We start from the raw sequence: 25,541 nt of genomic DNA on the forward strand, positions 1-25,541 counted from the left end.
AAGACAGCATATGACATCGCAAACAGGACAAAAACATTACGATTGTGCGCGAACAATTGCATTTTTGATAGTTGCCATTCAATAAAGGCCATTGTTTAGCAAAGGAGACAGTCGATTCTCAATTCTACTTTGATTTAAACTTATTTAGAGGCACAAACTGACGCCAAATAAGATTATAGAATTACTTTAACCGCTTCGCGGTCCCCCCAAAATTGCCCCACGGACCCCTAAAGGACCGCGGACCCCAGTTTGGGAACCGCTGCTATAGACATTAGCATTAGCCTAAGCCACGTAGGCTTACGTAGAGAATGCACCTCAGCCCCGAGTTTGATTTCAGAAAGAGGCGGCAGAGTTCGCTCTTAAAAGCATAACGGAAGATCAGAGGCATTACTATTTGATTGTTTTACCTGTAAATCAAGACACAGCAATTCGACCTCCAAAAAAAAACACTAAACGACAAGTACAAGGCAATCAAGACAGGACTGGTAAACATTTTTGTTATACGCGCTTACAAAGGGGCATGTATAGTTACTTCACATGCCTCCTTTGCGACAAAATTCCATTTGCTTTAATGGATGACACGCCTACAATACTTGGTTATAGAAAATGATGCTTTGTCCTTTGCTATAAAACTGTTTTTGGAGCGACTGTCGTAATATATACACATACGCCTGAGCGGGAATAAAACTGGCGATGCTGCGGTTCTTGGACGGCAAAGCTGACGCAATGTGGCCAGGGAAACCGACACCCACGGAGTCGGAATTAGCACTTTCCAAACCAACGTACGGCGCCACAAGCTTTACCTCGGCCCGCCGTGAAAAAGTTTGGTGACCACCGCCAAGGGCACGAAGTCTCTTTTCAATACAGAGAATCTAGGTAATGAGCGACAGTTGCACTACCGTCAAATGTGCATACCAGTGTTACTAGGTTGCGCTTTTGTCGCCGAATTGGGCTACTTTTGATATCGAGTTGCGGGTTGCGCCTTTTTGGGCGGGTTTGCAAATGACATTTACTACCGTATGACGAGTAATGATTGCATAATTATTGTGACGTCAAAACGTTGTAAGTTGAATTTTGACAAAAGAAGTAATGAAACTGCCCAGAGCGTCGGGGATTTAACATCCAGCTGAGCAAAAGAATGCTTTTAGTCCATGCAATGCAACGTTCATATCTTTTGTTGTTCCATGTTACACTGTTCTTTTCTTACATAACTTTCAAAAGGTTAAAAACATAACAATTTTACTGCCAAATATTTAGTTAATTCTTTTCTTAATGTAGGAAATTACAGCATTAAGATCAGTTATATGATGTGAAGGAAGGCCATTGGAATGTTGTTGCTTGTCGTTGTCAATCAGTAAAGCTTGTGCACCACATTTTATGGCACCGAGGTAGTCTTTTTCATGGCTGTCACCAATATGTAACAAATGTTTGATAAATACATTGGATTGATTTGGGTTTTTCAAATTATTTGCATGATCGATTGCTTGTTGAAATATTTTTGGATCAGGTTTTTCATATCCTGCTTCATGAGAGGTTATAACAAAGTCAATGAATTTTGCAAGACCTGAAACAGCAAAACAAAGAAATATAAATAATCTGCAGTTTAGAATTTTTTACATACATATTTTGTAAATATAGAACATAAATTTGCTAAAGCAATTCTGGTTAATGACAAGTTCTGTTGTAAAAAAGATTTGCACTTGATTGAATGGAAAGCTTACTAAATTTGAGTGACCATTCACAAGAACCATTCTTTTCGCACTTGCTAGTTGAGTTTACAGGACAAAAGATACCTACTTCTTATGTTCTGGGTACATAAACCTATTGTTTTTTCCTAAGCATGTAAATATTTTTTAGCATTGTTTCAAAACAGTATACAAGCACATGGTAGTGATTAATTGTGCAGTAACCTTTACTGTACAACACAAAATTGAAGCAACAGTTTTACTGAACTACAAACTAAGTGTGAAATCACAAAACAATACTGTGCATTTCATTTAGTTAAAGTACACTTGCATCCATCTTTTGAATTTGGCATTTAAGACACCCGAAAATCCCCTGAGATGACTCTTGTGGGCTTATCAAAATAAAACATGTTAAAATGTTTTTAATACTAAATAAGCAAATTTCATTATTTGTATTGTCGTGCTTTTTAATTTTGTTCTGTCATTACCACTGAGAAGAACCCAATTAATTGCATTTCAACTTTAATGTCATGGGACAAAACTAGTAAATCTAATATCTTCTAAAAGTATTAAATTCCCTCATTTGGGATAGTTACCCCAGGTTAAGAACCAATGCTTTAATCCCACAACCTATTTAAATTTCGCTTGTATTTATCACAAACGATATGAAGACATATGGTACTTAGTTGATAAAAGTGATCCATATAAATGTTAAATTGACACATGTAGACTTTATGAGTTCAAAAGTTGGTTTGTTGAATTCTGCAAAGCTGGGAATCAATTTCTTTGATTAACATTTAATAGATGTTTGGCATATTGTTTTTTATGCTTACCTGCGTTCTTTAAAATCATTGAAATCCGATCATCATTGTTTGAAATTGCTCCAACGGCTACAATTTTTCGTTCCTTTACTTTGTATTCATCATAAATCAGTTTCAAAACTTCATGTGCATGTGGTAGTGCTTCCCATTGAAAATTGAAATAAATATCATTGAAAGCTTTCTCCAGTTGCGAAGTTCTGCTTGAAGTTTTAGAATCGAGTGCTAAGAAAGGTCTCTCAATTCTTTGGTGATAAACATACTTTAACCTAGATTCAGGTATTACATCTGTGGCTAACAAGGTTCCATAAAACACAGATGCCCACCACTGCTTGGCCGATATTCCATGATTTGAGCCAAACAGTGGGCTGAGTTTGACATGTTCTTTGTAGGTTTTTCTAAACGCTTTGTCAAGAACATTTTCACTGCAGTTTACATTGAAATACTTATAAATCACGGTTGCATATTGCTCTCCTACTGTACCAGTGTGTCGCATCAGAGTCCCAGTAACATCAAAGGTAATAATTCGGACTGTAGAAAGCATTGGCTGATAGATGTAGCTCGACCGACTGTATGCGTAACTGTAAAATAAGTTGTGAAGATCACTAAAATTGGGAAATCCCCTATTTTGGCTGTAAAACACATGCCAACAAACAAATGTGCTCTATTCTGATGTAAAAAAGAGATAAAAAGCATGTGAATGCTGTTGTTAAATAAATATAAAGCCTTGGTGCTAAATATAAGCTACTTAGTTTGAAACACAACATCTAGTGTGATTGCCAAATTCCCACTTGACGAATATCTCATCCATTTCAAAATCTGCTTTGTCATTTTCTTGAACTATATATTTTATACATTTTTTACACTTTTAGAACCATTTAAAACAAAGAGTGCACTAATTCGAACATGCTTCTTTGCATTTGATTAGACACGATTAGCTAGTGGCACAGAGGTCGTATCTGCGATTTAGGAACTTATTGAATGTGAAACAAAAACAACTATTTACATGGCTGTGCTTTTACAGAAATCGTCCTGAACCAACGTGCGCTCAATACAGATGATTCAAGTTACGGATAATCATCACTTAGTAACTGAAGCTTTCAGTACACCTAAATCAATCTGTTTTTTTCTTGTTGCAATGTATTGTAAACAAATAATATCGATTTCGCCGATATAATGACATCCTCAGTTCTAAGCAAGAAATAAAATAAAGTTATTTAGGCAATAAAAGATGTAAAAATAATAAAAAAGACTGCTACAAAGACAACACACTACTCGACAGCTAAATCAAACGTTAAAACGGATACAACATAACGACACGAAGAACAAAAAAGCGACGTGGTGGAAAAGGCGATAAGACAAACGCGTGACCGAAAAAAGTGCCTTCCGCAAGCAACCATGCAGAGTTGTTATCTAACCTGTGGTAGGATCATTTTTGCGACGTTTATAGTGGCTTTGATTTTACCATACCACTTATCTTCACATACGTCCAACATGCACATGGCAGGTTGTTCTAAAAATGTGACGCGAAAGCATTGTTCGATGCCTGGTCTTTTGTCTAGAAGCGTCGGGTGAAGTTGGTGATAATGGTGAAGCATTGCCGCCTGTTCTTTTGCACTGGAAAGATCACATGCTTTCCATATGGCTCTGTGCGCGTTCCATCTGGTTGAAAACTTGTTTTTCGTTTGTCCAACATAGTTTTCTTGACAAGTTGAGCATGTTGCAACATAAACTCCATAATTTTTGCACGTTAGGTTTTGCCGAAGTTTGAAAACTCGTTTGTTTGTCTTAAACGTGGTAGTGGGAAACACCATCGATTTATGATTTTTGAAGCAACCACATAAAGCGCAACCTCCGCACGGTTTTGATGTTCCATTTTCTGTGGTAGTTAGCGCCAGGGCGATTTTCCGGTGGGTTGTTAACATGCCACCAAGAGTTAAGGGTCGTTTGTAAACTACTTTGGCATTAGGCTTTAGACCCTGATTTGCTTTAACCAGGTTGGGAAAACCTGTTGCCCAAACCACCGTTTGTGCGGTCTTTATAGAGGGAGTCTGTCTTGGAACACGTTGATCCCATTTCGCAGCGAGGTTGATGACGTCGGTTGTCATCGTGTCAGAAAAATCTGATTTTCGGCACTTTTGGCGTAATCTTACAAGGCTACTGGTGTAGTCTGAAGCACGTTCGTTTAATCTCCTCATTCGAGTAGCTTCAGAAACCACAATTGATTTGAAAACATGTGGCGGGTGGTGCGATAAACCGTTGAGATAAAGCCGGTTTGTAGCGGTTGGCTTTTGATGATCTGTAGTAAAGAAGCCTGGACTTTCGCTACAAGCAACATGAGAAACATCTAAGAATTCTAGTTTTTCACCTACGCAGGTGGTGTTTAAACATCGGAAGGTTAGTGCCAGATTTCTTGAGCCGAAAGATTTTAAAAGATGCGATTTCACACAATTTGTGTTTCTCTCGCCGAAAGATATCCAAATAATATCGTCAATGAAACGTTTAAAAAGGCCAGTTCGTGTCAGCAGCAACCGTTCTTGGTCTTTGACAATAAAATGAACTGCAATATTGGCGATGGACACCGAATGGTTATCACCAGTGACGATACCCTTGTCTTGTGAGTAAAAACTTTGCTGGTACTGTGTTACTACACTTTGTAACGTAAAAGAGATTAGGCTAACCAAAGTTCTGCGGATTGCGGCATTAAAGCTAGACTCATTTTCCAGGGCGTGACATAACGCCTTTTCGACCAGATTGCGGTTAAGATTAGGGTAAAGACTCGTCACGTCTGCCGCCACAAGATACAAAGTCTTGCCTACCTTGCGTTGGTGATTGTTTTTCCATTCCTCAAGCTGTAACAAGTATTCTTTACTGTCTCTGCAGTATTCATTCACCCCAGATTGACAGTACCTGACGCTTATTGGTTTAAGTAGATGTTCCAGAAATGCCGTAACTCTTGATGTGGCAATGTTGCCAGCCGACTGCAATAACCTAACTGGAATGTCCGTAATGTTTGTTGCTTTGATGGTTTCAGGTGCAAGTTTGTGCGTTTTAAACAGTGGATATGCGTACGCAGGGCGCGAACCAGCAAAAAACTTTGCCAACGTACCATGCACGTGGTGGTAATTTCCTTTTTCTTTCTTTATACCAACTGTTCTAAGCAACATTTCGTCATCGATTGCAGCAAAAGCATGCAGAGAAGACATGTAGTTATCGCACTTTTTGCGAATATCATTCAAATGCTTGTCAATGGTATCAAATTTACATGGCGTGTCAAAATTTGGTTCAATTTTTCTTCCTTGCATTACTGCTTGGTGATTTTCATCATGAACGGTTATATATAACTTTTGTTGGATGCTGTGTCAGATATTTGTTCTTCGTCATTCAGCCGAACGTGCTTTTTATCTGAGAAAAACAACAGTTTAATTATGAATTGACTTCTGCTAACATAGATGAAATATAACCGGCTTTAAAAACTAAAACGTTTTTTTTTAGACTGCTAGTTTCACTACGAAAATCATTTATAGACGAAATTCTGGATTTTTTGATACTATTGTTTCTTAATACGTCTTTCTTTTGTTAAATAGTAATCTGTTAGTTACGTTGATAACTGTGCCCAACAGAACGTATATCGACGTATAATCTGTACATGCATACATGATTTGAACCCCAAATAAGGACACCGAATGGTTATCACCAGTGACGATACCCTTGTCTTGTGAGTAAAAACTTTGCTGGTACTGTGTTACTACACTTTGTAACGTAAAAGAGATTAGGCTAACCAAAGTTCTGCGGATTGCGGCATTAAAGCTAGACTCATTTTCCAGGGCGTGACATAACGCCTTTTCGACCAGATTGCGGTTAAGATTAGGGTAAAGACTCGTCACGTCTGCCGCCACAAGATACAAAGTCTTGCCTACCTTGCGTTGGTGATTGTTTTTCCATTCCTCAAGCTGTAACAAGTATTCTTTACTGTCTCTGCAGTATTCATTCACCCCAGATTGACAGTACCTGACGCTTATTGGTTTAAGTAGATGTTCCAGAAATGCCGTAACTCTTGATGTGGCAATGTTGCCAGCCGACTGCAATAACCTAACTGGAATGTCCGTAATGTTTGTTGCTTTGATGGTTTCAGGTGCAAGTTTGTGCGTTTTAAACAGTGGATATGCGTACGCAGGGCGCGAACCAGCAAAAAACTTTGCCAACGTACCATGCACGTGGTGGTAATTTCCTTTTTCTTTCTTTATACCAACTGTTCTAAGCAACATTTCGTCATCGATTGCAGCAAAAGCATGCAGAGAAGACATGTAGTTATCGCACTTTTTGCGAATATCATTCAAATGCTTGTCAATGGTATCAAATTTACATGGCGTGTCAAAATTTGGTTCAATTTTTCTTCCTTGCATTACTGCTTGGTGATTTTCATCATGAACGGTTATATATAACTTTTGTTGGATGCTGTGTCAGATATTTGTTCTTCGTCATTCAGCCGAACGTGCTTTTTATCTGAGAAAAACAACAGTTTAATTATGAATTGACTTCTGCTAACATAGATGAAATATAACCGGCTTTAAAAACTAAAACGTTTTTTTTTAGACTGCTAGTTTCACTACGAAAATCATTTATAGACGAAATTCTGGATTTTTTGATACTATTGTTTCTTAATACGTCTTTCTTTTGTTAAATAGTAATCTGTTAGTTACGTTGATAACTGTGCCCAACAGAACGTATATCGACGTATAATCTGTACATGCATACATGATTTGAACCCCAAATAAGTTAAAATGTTGGAGTGTAGAAATAATTTGTGTATAAAATTAAAATGTAGGGGAGAGTGGGGTAAGTTGTTACAGGGGCGGGTTGTTACAACGCGAATAACTTCGGCAATGTTTTCATGAAACCGCTGGAATTACGCATGTCGATTGGTACATCCGGGACGGCCAGCGCGACAAAATTTGGTTAAATTTGTGCGGGTATTCGCTGACTTCTCAAATTTTGCTATTTTGAGGTGTCTAAAGTAAATTTTTGGACTTAAGCTAAATCGACTCTCCTAAAGCACACAATTTAAAAAATTCTATCATGCAAGTTTTTTTGTCAAGTGATAGTGATATGTTAGTAACTTGTAAAAGAATAAAGTTGCAAACTTTAGTTAATTTTAAGTTCAGATTGGTTTAAGTTGCACCATGCTGGTGGGGTGAGTTGTTACAAGGTGTCCCACATCTGGAACAATGATTAACATATGGGCCTGAGAAAGGTAATACTTAACTTTTGTAAATAAATAATGTGCTTAAAATGTTGTTTGGTGACAATATGTTGTTATTGCAAGCTCTTTACTTTCTAAAAAGTTAATTATGTGTGTAAAATCCAGGTTTTGGACCAAGTTTGAAAACTTACTACTATATCGAGGACAAGAAACTGTAAGGAATATAGGATGTCATTCATTCCATGGTTAAAGTTATGTCAAAAGTTGAAGTTTGTGAATTCATTGACATAAAGTACTTTAAAAATGAATTTGATTGTAAACTGTGTTGTGTTCGTTCTATAAACCCTTTGATCTGTTTTGTTATTTTAATAAACAACATGATTTGTGACATACAATGATACTTGATATTACAATACTCACACTGTACATGCAAGCTTGTGATGTGACTTCTATTTTATGAAATAAACTTAAATGTTGGTGCAAAACAAAATACTTGATATTGCTACCATTCCAAAAAGTTTACTTTTGGACTCTAAACAACTGTTTTGTTCACTTTAGAAACAAAGATGTCACCAATTTAGCAAATTTGGATTGGAATTTCTGAATCGTGATGAACAAAATTGTATAAATTGATTATAACTCAAAATAAATAGTTAAGATGAGTAAAAGTGGTTTTATTATATTTATGTTACAAAACACACAATAAAAGAAATAAAAATTGTCACATTTGTGGATGTGGAAACCTCCCTAAAGTACTGTAACAACTCACCCCCACCATGGGGTGAGTTGTTACAACAGAGCATCAACCAGAAAACATGAAATATTTTTTTTTACAAGTACCAATTTATTTTGTTGGTAACATGTTTACTAGACTTGGGGGCATATCAAACTCCATACAAAAAATCAGGATGATCTGAATAATAATTCAACCCCAAAATTGCAGCGAAACAAATTTTGTAACAACCCACCCCACTCTCCCCTACGCCGCCCTCGATTGTAAGCCGCCCTCAATTGTAAGCCGCCCTCGATTATAAGCCGCACAAACGGCAGGTAAAAAAACAAACAATATAAGCCGCGGCTTACAATCGAGTAAATACGGAATATAGAATGAATATTATCTAAATCTAACACTGTACTTAGGTTTTGTATTTTTACCGCGCACTTCTCCAGTCCGTCCAACCCATTTTCACAAATGTGTTTCTGGAATGTTAAAGGTCTTTTATTTTAGGCACACTTCATTGATGCTTTGATGTGCCACGTTCTAACTAAACCAGTGGTTCTTATCCGGTGGGAAATTTCCCACTAGTGGGAAATTTCATGTTTTCGGAGGGAAATTATGTAAGCTTGAAAAGAGCAAACTCGCGCTCGAGGGTCGAATCCGGCTTTGAATTAACCATTGAAAGTTACTTTACTAAAAATTTTCTGCAACAACATGTATGATTAATTTTACTAAGGTTTACAAGACACATACAAATCCAATGGACGGGTGTTACATCACAGACAAGACTAAAACCATCAATGACTTTGCTATTGTGCGCGAATAAAAGCCTTTCCTTTGTTGATTGTGATGCAATAAATTAATAATGCAAGCAGAGCACACTCTTCAGTATTCCAAATAATTTAATCTCTCACAGAAGCACTATTTAAACTCAAAAAGATTGCAGTATACCTTTGGAGTTCCAGACCAAATCGCTCCACAAAATTATTTTATTTAAAAAATATTTTTTTGTTAACGTAGGGCACAAAACATGATTTAAAAAAAGGGGGGAAATTCGAAGTTGGTGATTGACGTTAGTGGGAAACCACACCAAAAAGGTTAAGAACCACTGAACTAAACCAATGTAAACAGTTAATTACAACTTCATGACAGTTAACTGGTGTGTTTCGTTTTTTCAGACCAAGTAAGTGTTTGTTGACAATGCCCACTTTGCGGGCCTACAATGTGTTGTAAAAAATATATTACCATTTTGTTGTCTGCATATTCCGCAGCACAAAACTGACTTACATTTGTAAAACTAACCAGTGATTTTCAACCGAGGCTCCCATGGTCGAATGCAACTCCCAACTACCTATTTTGCGGCTCACCAGGCCTCAGAAAATCACTAAAGATTATTATTACCATAAAAGCTGCCAAGTTTCCAAATTTGCTATTTTTAAAAGTTTTTAATACTGCATATTTCAACATTATTCAACCCATTCAATTTATTACCGATAATAATTACGTACAAATAATTTTTGGTGGTATTGTGTGTTATCAATCAGAATAAGTGAGCTTTTTGCAGCTATTCAAAGTTATGTTGTTAGCTGTTATCCTGCATTTTCATAATTCGTTTTTTGCGGCCCCTTCCTTTGAAAATATTTCCTTTTGTCCCCGACAATAAAAGAGGTTCAGAATAACTAAACTGAACTATGGCAGTGTGTAGCCAATAGCCGTAAACTACAGAAAAAGAACTGGTGATTTGCTTAACGTTACTTTTATTTAGAAAAAAATGTTTATGTCAGTATATGGGTCAAACTCTACAGACCATAGGGCAAAGCTATAAAGCTAAACCTACGTATAATGAAGATCAACATATTTTTACTAGCAATCGCATGTTTGCTGCTATCCAGCTCGGGAAAATATGTATGTGCAGCATGGTATTTACTAATTTGACAGTTCCGAATACCTCGAATATACGGTCTGGTTGTAATTCCGCTTGTGGGGGACATAAAGCTATAACGTGTGGAGGAACATATAAAATTGACGATTTGGGCAGGAACGTGGCCGAACGGTCCGGCGCGGCTGATCCTTTTACAGACATGAAAATCCCTGATCGAGATTCGTACCCGTGTCCTGGGTTTCGAAATACTGCAATACAAATGGTGCGATAATTTTAACGTATTGGCATTATATGTAAATGTGCTACCGTTCAAAATATGTCCTGATATGCATGTCCGATCTGCGTCAGACCAACTAGAGGTATTATAAATATTTTGATTTTTCTCAAGTTGTAAGGGGGCATATATTTAACCCTGGCCTTTTCATGGTTGGTAATTAGACATTGTTGGGTTAGTGGTAGCAAAGCGAGCCTTCAAGCTGCAATCATCAAATAACTACAATCCCTGTAAGCCAGCACAATAAAACCGTGATAAATGAGGCGCAATATTTATCAACATGTGTTGTAATCGTTTGTTCAACACAACTGTTTCGGTGCCGAATCTTGAATTCCAAACGCCTTTTAAAAGTTTGATGTTGTTGTTCTAAACCTAACGATAGGAACAACTGGTTTAACATACATTTCCAGTGTTTAGTTTATTAACGTCCTATGACCTTTGTCATCGAATTGCCATTTATTCTGTTTCCGTCTAATGCGGGGCTGCACAACTTGCGGCCGTGAAAATGTTTATCAAACTATGTATAATGGCGGCCGTGACGTATATAAAACTCGTTTGCTAAATATTTTGATTTTTCAACTTCTCTAAATAGATTTTGTGGGACTGGAATGAGCATTACCAGCCTAGTAGACATATGCTTTAGTTTTTTGTACGCCGTTGTATGCAAACAATGCGATGAAACAGGCGTCACTGCGTCACAATATAGATTATGACGTCATAAACAGTTAAGACTGATCTTCACACTGTGCAGCTCAATCTGTGCATCAAGTTAGAAATTGATCTGGGCTTTTTAAGCCCTATTACAGGGTATATATATGATTTAAACTTATCTCTTTAAATCAGAAATTTTGGAATAAAAACAAGCAGGTAAATTGGCGGCCGTTGAAATAAGGATCTGCGATGTGGCCGTCGTAGCGAAAAGGTTGTGCACCCCTGGTCTAATGATATTAAAACTAAATGCCAAAACGTTAATTTATCTCCGAAACTGTTTGACATATTTGTTTAAAGTATATAAGACTGCATTGTAAACCTTATTCCAAATCGTTTGCCGACTCTAGCTGTTGCTATTAATTCAGGGCCCCGAAAATGTCACAGATATACAATAGACAATGCGATGAATAGTTCCTGTCGTTAAATGCCGTCTATTGTTTCGTTGATAAACGCTTGTGTTTGCGTTGACGGTTCGACCTGTTGTGCAACGTAATGTTGCTGTCTTGACAAAGACTTTAATTCGAAAAGAAAACCGGTGATATTTCTATGCAAGCTGTTGTCAGAAAACACGAATATCAGCATTTATTAGCTTAGGCAGCTGTTAGTATTTTTACTAACTTGCCCTTTAGATAAATTTGTTGCGTTCTTTCGTTGTCGGCTGGTCACAGGACATAATGCAACGATTCCAAACCTTATCAAAATGTAGTACTACGAATAGCTCAGCAGTCAGCGCACTAATGCCCAATCTGTAACTCAGGGGTCTTCAACCTTTTTAGCTCAATCGCCCCCTTTCTAGGCACTGGCTCCTAATCGCCACCCTATGAGATTGTTATTTGTATAAAATTTCTGCCTTTTGAGCAGATGTGGGCGGTTAAATCTAGCACAACGAAAGCTTCAGTCAACACCTAATTTAATTGCAACACGCAAGGTCCATTTCACGCAATTCAAACGCATCTGAGAACAATTTGTTAAATCATAGACAAAACAATATTACGATTGTGCGCAAACAATCGCTTTCTTTTGTTGAAAACAATAGGGTATTACTCGGCAGAGGTGAATCCTAAATGATGCAAATACTTCGCGGTTTGGGAAGCGCTTTTAGGCCCATAGGTAGTGTATAAGCGAAAAAAGTTTGAGGTAAAGTTTGATACCGTTGTAAAAGTATGGCCTGTCACCATACATAGCCACAATAAAGTGTCCCCTGTGGCTGATTAAATGCCTAACCTTGGTTTCGAGATCACAATGTATTCAAATAGCAGCATGTTTAATTTGATGTGTCCATTGTCCCTGGTGTTTGTTTGCAAGACGAATTATATCTGCTTGTAAGTCAAAGTTAGCTGAGTCTCACAGTTATGGTACATATTTATACAATCAGTAATGTTGAAATCGCCCCCTTTTGAAGTCAAATCGCCCCCCAACTTCCAAAATTGTCACCATCGCCCCCTCGGAAGACGAAATCGCCCCCGTTGAATAACCCTGCTGTAACTGATTACTTCCATCAGGCAATTAATGCGAGGAAAAAACGTCGACACAATATTTCGCAAGCCATGTTTTAGCTTCGACATTGTATTAAATAAAATCAAAAATCTAATACATTCAATGCGATTTTTGGCATTTGCAGTACACCTCAACCAAAAACTAGTTTAATGGTTAGCGCATGATCGTTTTTGTATGTAGTTATGACTTTAATACCAAGCATTTTGCTTACAAAAGTTACTAGCGTACTAATTTTGCACCAACATAGGCCATAGCAAGTGATACACAACCCAGTGTTCTAAGTCAGGAGTCGGCAACCTTTTTTGCATTGCAGACCGTTTTTGAAACTAAAATTTTATCGCGGACCGGTCTTCAAAAAACTACAAATATTTAGCAATAAAAACGCCTAAATTAGTTTATCATCCCCGGTGTACGGGGGCAAAATGTTTTATAGCATTTAATCTCAAAAAATTATACGGCCCGGTAACGAACTCCTCGCGGACCGGTACCGGGCCGAGGACCGGCGGTTGCCGACCACTGTTCTAAGTAACAAACGTTTCACGTCAGAATAAGCGAGTTGTGTGTAAACATACGGAGTAAATAAAATAAGGTGTTTGCGTACCACCACTAATACAGGGGTGCACAACTTTTTAGCTATGACGGCCACATCGCAGAAACCTTATTTTACCGACGGCCGCAAAGCGTTTTAGCGTTTTTGCTGCAATATTACTTATGTGAAGAAATAGTTTTATCTTATATTTGTGTCGTCTAGTTGTGCCTTAAAAGCCCATAATAATTTCTAACTCGATGCATGGGTAAAAACTAGAGATGTACCGAATATTCGGTTTGCCGAATTTATTCGGCCGAATCGGCCACTTTTGCAAAGATTCGGTTTCGGCCTAATAATTTGTTGCGATTCGGCCGAAACCGAATCTGTTACGAACGCATATTTAAAGCGTTAAACGTGTCTTTTCTGCTTAGTACCAACGAAAATCGCGCCAATCATTATCTTTTTTTACACATTATCGTTTTTACCACTGCACACAAGTAATCAGTAATTCATTGTCGGGTTGGCAATCATGCTTGAGGCAATTTTAAACCCCACAGAACTAAAATAGGGACTAAACACAACCATTCTGCACTAATTGCCTGGTAGATAAACATATATTTTCATGTCAAACGCATAACGTACGACTTCGCGTGACGTCATAAATGATTCGGTTGATTCGGCCGAATTTATTCGGCAAAACCACCGAATATTCGGTTTCGGCCGAATCGAAATTTTGCCGATTCGGTACATCACTAGTAAAAACCACTATACCTTAATGTAAAAAAACGACTGTGCAGCAGAAAATATGTATGGAACGATAGTTTGATTAACATGATTCTGGTTTAGGGTAGAGATAGGTCGCACAAATATCATGTTTAATGAGCAGCCGGGTTCTATACATTAGACATGTATGTTATACACGGAAATTTTTATTGCCTAGTGTGTCTGCTTTTTGGTGTAACAACTGCTGTTAATGGAGTATTTAAGGTACCCATATACTCAATATGCGTCGGGCCTACTAGACACAAGTCTTTCTGTGCAGATCCTTGAATTCAAAACGAACTTTGTTAGTTTAATGTCGTGGTTCTCGACCATGCAAGGGTTTGTTCAGCCTCTCAGGTCAAAAATATTAAATTTAGTTTAGCTTTAGGTAAACTTCGTATAATAGACTATAGAGATTCGAAATACTAATAAATTACTAAAAGGGGTCCTAAGCTACCAGAACGTAGGGAACGTTTGCTTTATAATATATTGGCAGTGATAAATTTATTACCCCCCGATCTCTTTTGATATCGAATCGCCGTTTATTTTGTTATAGCGACAAGCAGGTAACATCGCTTCTGGTATTATCCGTCTGATGATATTAGAAGTAAATGTCAAAGGGTTAGTTTATTTCCGAAACAGAGCATAAATTTTGCTCGAAGTATATAAAACTGTGTAGATTGTGAACCTGTTTTTTAATCATTGACTGATTCCAGCTGTTACCACTTATTTCCAGTGATTCAAATTTTTGTCACCCGGTTCTATCACAAAAGTCATATTTTTCAGCCGGTTCTGTTACAAAAAGTCCATTGACCGTAACCAGTACTGTTACCCGGTTCGCTGATCTCATACAAATCGTGAGACGGTTCTATAGAACCGATGCGATTGGGGACATGTCGCAGATAGACAATAGACGGTGACAGGGAATAATTCCCGTCATTAAATGCGGCCGATTGTACCGTTGGATGAACACAACGCCTGTTTCTTCGATGACGGCTTGACCTGTTGTGCAGTGTTTAATGTTGCTGTCTTGATAAAGACTTTATTCTGAAAAGTAAAACAGTGTTGTTTCTATCTCTATGCATGCTGCTGTCAGAAATATCGGCAATTTTAAGCTCAATCGGCAGTTGCGAGTGTTTTTGGTAGCTTGCTTTTTAAGTATTTTTGAAATTTTGTAGTTTTAGAAAGAAGTCGTTTCCTATTGCAAATCACACGGAAGTTTTTTGTGAAAGTGAGTACAATCGTGTTATATTCTACCGTTCCTTTAATAATATTTAAAAATAAAGGTTTTCGCGCTTACATGTAGTACAAAAAAACTTGTTAAGTTGAGTTGGGTTGAGTTTATTTCGCTTGGTAAAAGACGACATAGCGACATAATTGCACTAAAACAATAACCAAGCCGGAAATAGCTGCGCAACGTTGAAACATTATGGAACGCATAAAAGTAGAAGGCACAACTAGTGGATGGGAGCCAAACGCTCTCCAGCTACACCGTCATTGAAGTTAAATTTCAAAGTATTGACTCGAGTTTGTTATCTAGCCGTGTTTCGGAACAAAATTCCGTTGGCAAAAGAGTTATGTAATTTCCCCCTACTGCTATGTAACTGTATTTCAGGCTCACATTTGGGATGCTTCGATGTCCCACTTCTCGAATCACCGTTAAGCGTGGAATACAACTTTATGACTGTTAGCTGGTGTGTTGCGTTTTGTCAGTCGAAGTAAGTTTCTGGAATATGTCAATCTTTTGTTTTTAGAGTAATTCTTTTACGAAACCAGAGTCATATATTCTGTTATTAGGTGGCTCCTGGAGAAGGTCTTTCATTTGCCAAATGTACATATTGCCTATTCAGACAACTGAAGGGTTATTTAAAAATTTGTCTGTACAGTAAACACTAAAAACGTATACCTAATGCTTCACGGAAAGGGGCACCGCAGTCCCTTTTCTATAGCCGAGTTTCGGTACTGTCTTAGTATTTAATGTGCGACTGATTTTTTTGCACTGTGTCTGGACATATGCACGGAACAGTTTATTGCCTATATTTTATGACGATTTTAGTAAACGTTTATAATAATGTCGATTTTAAGTTTGTTTCGGACAAGATTAATCTGCTTAACCGAAACATGAAACATGAAGTAGCATAACAAACACAATAATGACTAATTTTGATTTTGTAGATTGTGCTGGTTTCATTATTGGAAACTCATTAAAGTTATTTTCACAGCAACTGCTCGTTTGCTGCCATAAGGCGGGGGAAAAAGTGCTTGTGTAGCAAGCAATTCACTGAGGTCGCCGTACCAAAGACCGTGGACTTGTGGACAGGCTGTGATTTTATTTGTGGTGGGGATAAAACAACCAGATGCGGAGGAAAATCTAAAGCTGACGTTTTCTTGATCAAGGGAGAATGTGTCCAAGGCAAGTAATTGCTTGTGATTTGTTTTAATCGTTTCAAATTTTAAAATACAAACAAGGACGATGTAAGATAGGACCTTAGTTAAGGTGTAAACAGTTTTGCTGTGCGTTTTGAAATCATTATTTTCGTGTTTCAGACACTTTTAGAATTATAATGACGTTGAACCGGATATTCGGTTCATGTGTGTTTTTGCAGGTTTGGGTTTAGATTGAGTAACACAAACTTAATAGCGACCGATTTCTAATTGTAACTTCGGACTTGGGGTTTGTACAAAATGATATACCGCATGGTAAACTGTATGGTACACTTCTCGGCATACTATGATACATCATTTGTGGTACCAGAAAATATAGTCCCGACAAAGTTGAATAAGTCCAAAATGTAGTGTTATTTTAATTAGAAACCCATACACCAACCCGATACCTTGCGGCATCATGCGGCAACATGCGGCAACATGCAGTATCATGTGGTAACATGCGGTATCATGTGGTATTTAGTCGCGGTTTTTAAACAAATGTTTAGCTAGGACCCGTTTTTCAAGCATTTACTTTCGGGGTTGGGTTTAATCGGAGTTGAGTGTCTGTTTTACTTACAACCTTGAACATTTTCAATGGAATATATTGCAAAACTAAACGTCTTATTAGTTTTGTTTTTTATATTTGCGTGCAGAACCATTTTCGGATTCGTACATCACTCAGAAAAGCCAAGGCTGTTTTCAACTTCCGGAGAATCACGATCTAGTTAAATACCGACGCGTTGTTTCAACCTCTGATTGCATTGTGGCTTGCGAACGCGAACGTCATCCTATATCAGTGTACAGGAAACCTGATGTTTGCTTTTGTGGAAACATGTCTGAAAGGTAAGAACATTTTAAGTGATAATAGGGAATAGAAAGTTAAACTGGCGCGGAGACTGCAAAATTCATATATAACGGTTACCAATGAATACATACGTACTATACATTAAAGACCCAGTGTATGCGAAACACAGGCAAAACAAAATAAACCAGTACAGAAATAGATTTGCGGAATACGTATTTTACTAACCTTGTATTAAGATTATTAATCCATTTCAAATTCAATGGAAAAACGGCTATACCCAGCAAATGTATTCTTGTGATCGATTTAAACATAGAATATAATGTTTAGATCGGGTTTAACAGTAGCATCTTAAGTTTAAGTGATAGAAAATGTAGTATAATACTAAAAATCTAAAGTTTTACCTGTCTGTTTTAAAATTTAAAAAAGCAGCAAGAAAATACAATTACAAACTTAAAGAAAAAAATTTATCGAGATTTTTGACAAAGTAGCAAAATATACCACTAAATTTTTAATCTACAGTTTCAATTTGACTCACAAAGCTTTGAACTGTGAAAACCATTTAAACGTGGAAGTTTTCAAAACAACCATAGAAGATCTAAGATGTGGTAACATCGGATTTTTGCCACCACAACAGTTTCCCAAAACTGCTCTTGTTTCTTATCCTGGCTCAGGTAATACCTGGACTCGTTTTATGCTGGAAAAAGCAACAGGGTTTTATACAGGAAGTATATATGGGGACATGGTGCTGCTAAACAAAGGTAATGTATGTGTTTCAGTCGTAACTTTTTGAATATGGTTCAAATCCATTGTTTGCGGTTTTAATTAAGATTTTTTTGTAATTACCAAGCGATTTACGAATCAGTTTTTTAACCTTGGCATACTGTTCTCATTACAAAGCCTTTACGTTAAGTTCCCTAGGGGTTAAGACAAACGTAGTCCAAAACCGTTTTGTTACCAATTAAGGGTCCGAGCGCAACTATGCCAGTGTCACAGGTTAGGATAGCTTAGACCAGGGTTGCCTGTGTTACGCGAAGGATTTTTTTTATTAGGTGGTACGGGAGTAGTTTTCGTTTTTTTTTTCACAAAAAAACTGGATTCACAACTTCATATATTTTTCGACCAATTGGTGGACAAAAAACAAAAACAAAAATCTTATGAAATTTATGCTTTAGTGTGATTTTAATGGACCAATATTTTTCTTCTAAATAAAATATGATTCGACCAAATCAGTTGTTCTGCAAGAAGTGGTCCGAGATCGTAAAAAGGTTGGGAACCCCTGGCTTAGACAATAAATGCTTTTTTAGTTTAGCATAATGTAGGTTTTTTTCGGAACGCAAAAGTTTAATATCATGAACTTGTATATTTGTGATATGTTTTCTGCTTTATAGGTTTTCTTGGAGAGATGTTGGTCAATTCTGATCGCACAGATCTAACAAAAGACCACTTTTTTTACGCCAAAACAGGCATATTAAACATGTGCAAGTCTGCAGTAGCTGTGGTTCGCAACCCATACCACGCATTTATTTCCCACTTCAACCTAATTCACAGCACCACTGCTAATCCACATATCGGGATGGCACCACCTGACGTCTTTGCCAAGGGTAAGTTTGGTTAGCTCACATATTAACTTATTGTATCTGAGCATTCACTAAAAAGATTCGAAAAAAATATCCTAGATACGATATGTTCCTAAACTACAGCAAGGGGCTAAATTAACTTTAAACTCCCCTTGCGAACCGCCTGCTTTAAAATAACAAACCCAGTTAACTTGCTTCAATAGATTTCACAACTGAGAAGATTCGAAAACTTCTTGCTCATTGGACACTGGTCCCACAAAAAGTGATTGAAAGTGGGAAGCCTTTCCTTATTATCTACTATGAAGACTTGGTAGTGGATCCGATATCAACCATTAAACAGATAATTGAGTTTGTTCCCAATTCTGCTCTTCGTCCTCCAAATTTAAATGAGCGACTCGCTTGCTTGAGTCAAGATCTTCAGGGCTCGGCAAAACGAGATTCCCGCAAGATCGCAAATCCTTACCAACCAGCGGTCAGAATGATGATCAACAATGCCATCAAAGATTTGAGATTAATGTTAAGAAAAGCTGGAGTAAAAAGGGAACTACCGATGTATGAAAACGACCCACAATTCAGCACAGTCACAAATGGATAAAAACACAAACAATTTTACGACAGCCGTTTAATCTTTTACATTTTTATTTTAATACTAGTGCGATATTAAATTGATATGTTACCAGTATTACTGGTGCTGCCATAGACGGGACAATCTAAATTAGGGTGATCAATTTGTTAGTTCCATATAGCATTGTTAAAATGTTCGATTGATTTAACATCCAGAATTCAAACAAAATACTTATAAACGAAAATAAATGTTACAAATAATAAAATGTCGCTCTTTGTGCTCTAATTTTGTTGCCGACTGAGAATGTGGCGTTAATAAAGAAGTATATTTTCCTGTGGTTTTGGCTGATTGTGCAATAACACATAGTTTAGTCGTCATTCCGTGTTTCTCTTATTTCTCCGATACACAGTTTTAGGCACGGCGAATTCTATTGGTAGGCTGCACAGGCTGTATTTTTATTTTCGTAATATTTAAATAAGATCAACATTTTTGTGACTTGTCTGGTTTCAAAGAAATGGTCTGATAAAGCAGGGCCCAGTTGTCACACGATAGGCTGAAACAAAATTACCACTTACCTCTCTTGTAGTGTTGGTATGTACCTTGCTTTTGTCAGAAACCGAAGTGGTAGAGTTTATTAAACCAAGATATGTACTATATGCCATACTGTGACTAATAATCTAGAGTCTAGACCGGTGCTCTTTAACCGGTGTGCACGGTGCATCCCAGGGTGAACCAAAAAAGTACGAAGAGGTATACATGTGTGCATCACAAACTTTTAATAAACTATTATTATATAACTTTCAGGATATTAGAAAAGAGATGTACGTTTCAACTGATGTATAACCCAACTTTTTATGATACGAATCTTTTACCAAGAGAACTTTATTCGCAAATGTTCCTTTTTCTTCAACCAGAATCTTTTGAACTACAAAATAACTGAAATTGCGTCAACCACATTTTATTCAAACGCCACTTTGTGCAGAAGCACTCCATTGCATGCTCACAACAGGCCGTATAGAAACAAATGTTTCACAAATGTTTATCAAAATATTTTAGCAAACCAAATCAAACTAATATGGTTGAAAACAAAATACTGAACCAAAGTGAGGACGGTTGCAATGTACTTTGTTTCTTCTGTTTACATTAGGTTCGTTATGGTGGACACAAAATTACATGCAAAAGTGCAAAAATAGAACATGGCATGGTCCATTCCATGTAACGCATTACCAAGGAATATGTACAGATGACACCACTTGGGAGACACAAGTGTGCAAAAATTTGAAAACGAGCTTTGGCTCCAGGAAGCATGCTTTGGCAAATCATATCAAAAATAACAAAGGTTATCCAAACTTAGCAATGAGCAAAACCGGATGAAAGAGAGGAGCTGGTAGCAAAAAAACTCGCAGAGACCTGAAATGTTTTATGTATTATTACAGACGGTTCGGTTCATTTAGATTTGATTCAAATGCTGGTAATTTATTTTCGGTGAAATTGTCGTATTTTTTATATGTTTACACTACCCCACTTAAACCATTTTGGAACCAATGTATACATATCAGGCTGCCGCAGGGCTAAAAATAGTTGTCACCTTCAAAGAGAGTTAATTATTAGTTAAGCCGTTATTTTCTCTTCTCGTGCAGTTTTGGGTCTGCGTAAAGTACGTATTGACAACATGACTTGGGGTTAATTTTTAACGATGCTAGCAAAGAATTATTATTGCGTTTTTATATTTGTCTTAATTTTCTGTAAATGATTAATTAAGGAGCAAATGCTTCTGACTCAAAATGAGTAGACACTGTGTTGGTATATTCGAGATATATATTTCACCTAAATATATATCTCGAATATACCAACACAGTGTCTACTGATTTTGAGTCAGAAGCATTTGCTCCTTAATTAATCATTTACTGAAAGAATTTTGACTCAGTGATCGTGGATATTAACATGCCTACTATTAGAGGGACAGATCCTGTGAATAGCATTTATCTTAATTTTCTGTGGTTTTATGTTACGCAATTGTTTATTATTTGTGTTACAATAATCAAACATGTATGTATTTCAACGATACGATTGCATGTTGTTTTTACGGACAGTACAGAAAAAATAGGCCTAAGGTTAAACTATAGGTATAGCCTGTAGAGTTGTTTCGTGTAAAACGTCAAAGGGTTTTTCGTTTCTCTGTGCCAATTCATGTGCGAAGTATAAATGAAAGTGGAGGGGTAATGCGATCATCTGGTGAAAAATATTGTGCTTAAATTGTGTTTGCATGAAGCGCAATCACGGTTACAAGTATGTGACATAGCATGTGAGCCAGTAAAACCTTTCAAAGGCGTTTCGAGATTGCGCAAAGCACAGTTGTTTCAGTTAATATTTGCGACGTAGTTTCATAGTTGCAATTGGTATTGCAAAAGAATGTACGGGGTCGAAAAATTATTCTTTTGATTTTGTGTGTGTGATAATTGCATGTCATGTATAATAGGTTACAATGCTGTTACAATGCAGAAATGTTTTTTAGCACTTATTGCGTTTTATTGTCTTTTGATTTGTCATTTAAAGTCTTTAGCAAGCTTTGTTTTATTTAGAACCAAAGGTTTAGCCAACGTTTTTATGAGCTGTAATTTTCCCGCATCCACTTTTGAGAAAATCATTGTAGTTTACCGTAAATTAAGTCGAATTCTATAGTAGAAGTTTGATATAATGTTACTAAAACATTTCGGCGGGTCTAAAAACCTACCTACTTAATTCGTAAACGGCCCGAACCCTGAAATAACAGTTTACCACTTGAGCAAAAGATACCGAACACTGGTTTAATTTATGGGCGCGGAAATATTTAATACCGTATAAAAATCACGCAGCGTACAACAAATAACCGGGCACTGTTACACGGCGTCCATCAATCACATTTAATCGAAGGTGCCACAACAAACAATAATTAGGGTACCACAACGAAAGGGTATAAAAACCTAGACGTGGCGGTGACATGACAAGAAAACAAACATATACATGTATAGAAATATCGCCACAAAATCAATATGTCTTTTTACAAAGGTTGTGAACATACATGTGAAATGACTTATTTTTCGTGCTTTGTTTGTACAGCGACACTTTAAATTAAACCAAGATCATGAAAGTTGTACTTTTGAATAGGATGTTTCTAACCACTTATCTTCTAGCAAAATATGGATGACAAAATTCCTTGCAAAAATGAGCTATGGAATGGACGCTATTTTACTTTTAGGCTCGTATAGGAGTGTGGTATATTCCCGGGTGGTATACCTTAAATGAGCCCCGAAAGTGATTTACCAATTCATATTCCATTTGTTAGCCATATAACAAGAGGCCTTAGTTTTGTATCATTAAGTGTGTATGAGAAGTTGCGACAACAAGTGATATCAAGAGCTATTAAATCAGCTTTTTATGGATCGTAATGATCAACCCACAAAACACCAGATTTAGACCAGTGACGTGGTTGGTTTAACTTTAAACAGGTTACACAGTAATTGGTGCAATGCGTTTCATTAGTTGAATAAAACATTTAGGAATAACAACGAAGTCTGCTATTGGTAAAAACTACATAAAGGCGAAATAACTTGTGAGGTAATTCAAAACCCCCGAAAGCAGAATGCTATCAGTCGCCGAATGCGTCAATATTTGACTGTGTAACCAAATGCAGCGAGGTGTTTATTCGAGGTACATCGTAATAGAACGACACAACTTGCGAATACGCCGCATAAGACGAGAGTCAGAGAAAGAAGGCAATCTGTCCGGTTCGCTGTAGTATGAACGCACACGATAACGGTAGTGAGAGAGGCCGCTACAGGCCTACATTTATCATACAGATCTTACAAAAGATCATTTTTATAACGGCAACTCATCGTTGTTAGATGTTTGCCAATCTGCTGTAGTCGTGGTTAGCAACCCGTACCGCGCTTTTATTTCCCATTTTAATTTAATTTACGGCGAAACCGAGGAACCGCATACTGCGACAGCATCGGAGGGAGTCCCGACCAAGAGTGAGTTTCATTGTTTCTAAGTAGGCAGTTTAATTTATAAAGATTAATTGTGCATATTTTATCTATTCTTGCCGAAACTGCATACATTCTGTTACCGTTTTCTATAAATTGTCCTGGTTTTTATTTAAACCAACGTTTTTCGTATTGGATGCTACTTTGAAGGAGCAGATTTAAGTTGTATCGTAACTCACGTTAAAAACTAACAAACATACCACCACTCATGGGTAATAGATAGGGGCACTGTGATTTAGTTGGGGTATCAAAAAAGGTCAAAAAGGTGACCCAACGTTATTTTTTTAAAATTTGGCATTACAAAGCATTCCGAAATCTGGTCTTCTATAGGTACGATATGTTCTTAAATTGCATCAGGGACCGAAATTAACTTTCAACGCCCCTCCGAAGCGTCTGCGTCCAACAGAGCAAATATAATTACTTTGTCAGCGTTTACCACTGAAAAGATTCAAGAGCTTCTCGATCATTGGTTACTGATAACACAAAAAGTGATTGAAAGTACTATGAACAATTGGTAGCGGATCCGATATCAACTACTAAACAGATAATTGAATTTGTTCCCAATCCGTTTCTTCACCCAAACAATTTTAATGAGCGACTTGCTTGCTTGAGTCAAGATCTTAAGGGCTTGGCAAAAAGAGATTCTCACCAGATCGCAAATCCTTATCAACCCGAAGCTAGAATAAAGATCAACAATGTCATCAAGGATATGAGATTAATGTTAAGAAAAGCTGGAGTAAAAAGAGAATTGCCGATGTATGAAAACGACCCACAATTCAGTATGGTCACTGATGAATGACACAAAAAACCTTTGAATTGGCATATTTTTTGCAATAACCTAGTAATGCAACACTATTATATTAGTGCAATACCGGTAGTGCAATCCTTTTAGCGTGTTGGCATTAATAATGCTGTCCAAAACTTGTAAGGGGGCATTGAAACCCAGCCTTTTGATGGTTGGTAGTTAGACATTGTTTGGTTAGTAGGTAGTGTTGGGGGGGACGTTAGTTTGTTGACATCATGGCCCGTCGCGACTGTGGTGGACTGAAACCAGTGTGTGTTCCCAGTCCACACTGTCCAGTGTGTTCCCAGTTCTGACTCCAAAGCGTAGAGTGCGGAGTGTAGACTCCAAAGCACAGAGTGTCGTGACTCCAGAACGAAGAGTGTCTAGAGTATTTAGACTCCGGAGTTTAGAGTGTTTTATTGAACGAAACGCAAAACCTTATATAGCACAAAACACGTGGTACGAAATTCAGCAGGGAACAATAAATCACATTTGCAGGCGCACGGCTGGAAACACAAACTTCCTGACTCCGTAACAAAGGGAAATTGCGACGGCCTAATCCCCAACGCACAAACATGAAATTTAGGACACACAAAAAGACGCTATACGTTTAAATGCAAATGGCTTTGGGCCATTTTAGAAGTTTATGATGTTAAATCTAATGCTTTTGCATGACAACCACTACAGTAGCAAAGCGAACCTTAAAGCTAAAAATAAGCCTGCTTGGATAGCTGCAATATTTACATTCACAAAAAAGGGTTACAATATCAACAGTAAAAATAACAATTGGTGAACATAAACACCAATACTAACTTCAGCCATAAAATATAAGTTTGACGCTCTGAGCACATGTTATATGTGCTTACTATTTAATCATAGCCAGCAGTATGACAATTAACACAATTTTTGTGCAGCTAAAACTCACCTGAAAGTCAAACTTTTTGAATGCACCGACTTGATAAACACGTCCATTCAAAAATCCATACGCTGCAATCATTAAATAAATACAATCCCTGTGAGCAAGCACAATAAATAAAAGCGTGATAATAGAGGCGCCAGATTTATCAACATATGTTGTGACCGTTTCTTTAACAGAAATTTTTCGGTGCCAATCCTAAATTCGAAACACCTTTTGAAAATTTGATGTAGTTCTTCTCAACCTAACGATAGGAACCACTGGGTTTTTTTTTTTTTTTTAAACGTTTGAGAACCGCTGCCTTGGACCAACCCTAGTAGCCCTAACCGTCAGTTTTTTTTTTTTTTTCACGGGGTTCGAACC

At 37.3% G+C, this 25,541-nt stretch overlaps 2 protein-coding genes and 3 long non-coding RNA genes across 6 annotated transcripts; 3 read left to right on the plus strand and 2 right to left on the minus strand.

The window, feature by feature from the left end:
• Nucleotides 1-1,020: 1,020 nt before the first annotated feature.
• LOC145233332 (rhythmically expressed gene 2 protein-like) lies at nucleotides 1,021-3,688 on the minus strand. Its single transcript, XM_080098041.1, has 3 exons — nucleotides 3,510-3,688; nucleotides 2,519-3,084; nucleotides 1,021-1,564 (listed from the first exon to the last, which is right to left on the minus strand). Exons 2-3 carry the CDS (start codon nucleotides 3,045-3,047, stop codon nucleotides 1,254-1,256), a joined length of 840 nt encoding a protein of 279 aa, XP_079954167.1. The 5' UTR covers nucleotides 3,048-3,084; nucleotides 3,510-3,688; the 3' UTR covers nucleotides 1,021-1,253.
• A 3,641-nt stretch (nucleotides 3,689-7,329) lies between these two features.
• Nucleotides 7,330-8,428, plus strand: LOC145233030 (uncharacterized). Of its 2 annotated transcripts, XR_013860997.1 has the most exons (3): nucleotides 7,338-7,757; nucleotides 7,872-7,998; nucleotides 8,265-8,428. It is a non-coding gene; the product is annotated as an uncharacterized LOC145233030 (long non-coding RNA). The 2 variants fall into 2 exon arrangements; XR_013860996.1 differs by having other exon boundaries at nucleotides 7,330-7,757; nucleotides 7,872-8,428.
• A 5,160-nt stretch (nucleotides 8,429-13,588) lies between these two features.
• On the plus strand, nucleotides 13,589-17,137 carry LOC145233771 (uncharacterized). Its single transcript, XR_013861176.1, has 3 exons — nucleotides 13,589-15,310; nucleotides 15,695-15,797; nucleotides 16,302-17,137. It is a non-coding gene; the product is annotated as an uncharacterized LOC145233771 (long non-coding RNA).
• Nucleotides 17,138-17,163: 26 nt separating this feature from the next.
• LOC145233770 (sialate:O-sulfotransferase 1-like) lies at nucleotides 17,164-19,790 on the plus strand. Its single transcript, XM_080098552.1, has 4 exons — nucleotides 17,164-17,349; nucleotides 17,831-18,069; nucleotides 18,700-18,912; nucleotides 19,092-19,790. Exons 1-4 carry the CDS (start codon nucleotides 17,339-17,341, stop codon nucleotides 19,481-19,483), a joined length of 855 nt encoding a protein of 284 aa, XP_079954678.1. The 5' UTR covers nucleotides 17,164-17,338; the 3' UTR covers nucleotides 19,484-19,790.
• Nucleotides 19,791-23,940: 4,150 nt separating this feature from the next.
• On the minus strand, nucleotides 23,941-25,167 carry LOC145233111 (uncharacterized). Its single transcript, XR_013861024.1, has 2 exons — nucleotides 24,351-25,167; nucleotides 23,941-24,155 (listed from the first exon to the last, which is right to left on the minus strand). It is a non-coding gene; the product is annotated as an uncharacterized LOC145233111 (long non-coding RNA).
• Between the last annotated feature and the right edge of the window lie 374 nt (nucleotides 25,168-25,541).

This window comes from Phallusia mammillata, chromosome 6 (genome assembly GCF_965637545.1).
Source record: "Phallusia mammillata chromosome 6, kaPhaMamm4.hap1.1, whole genome shotgun sequence".
Classification (NCBI taxonomy): Eukaryota; Metazoa; Chordata; class Ascidiacea; order Phlebobranchia; family Ascidiidae; genus Phallusia; species Phallusia mammillata.

What these genes read in the sequence shown, in the direction of transcription:
- LOC145233770 (XM_080098552.1), top strand. An exon ending in CATGGTGCTGCTAAACAAAG is followed by an intron (nt 18,070 to 18,699) that starts GTAATGTATGTG and finishes TCTGCTTTATAG; the next exon opens with GTTTTCTTGGAGAGATGTTG. An exon ending in ACCTGACGTCTTTGCCAAGG is followed by an intron (nt 18,913 to 19,091) that starts GTAAGTTTGGTT and finishes TTGCTTCAATAG; the next exon opens with ATTTCACAACTGAGAAGATT.
- LOC145233332 (XM_080098041.1), bottom strand. Translation starts at nt 3,047, where the DNA reads ATGCTTTCTACAGTCCGAATTATTACCTTTGATGTTACTGGGACTCTG. An exon ending in AATGATTTTAAAGAACGCAG is followed by an intron (nt 1,565 to 2,518) that starts GTAAGCATAAAA and finishes TTGCTGTTTCAG; the next exon opens with GTCTTGCAAAATTCATTGAC.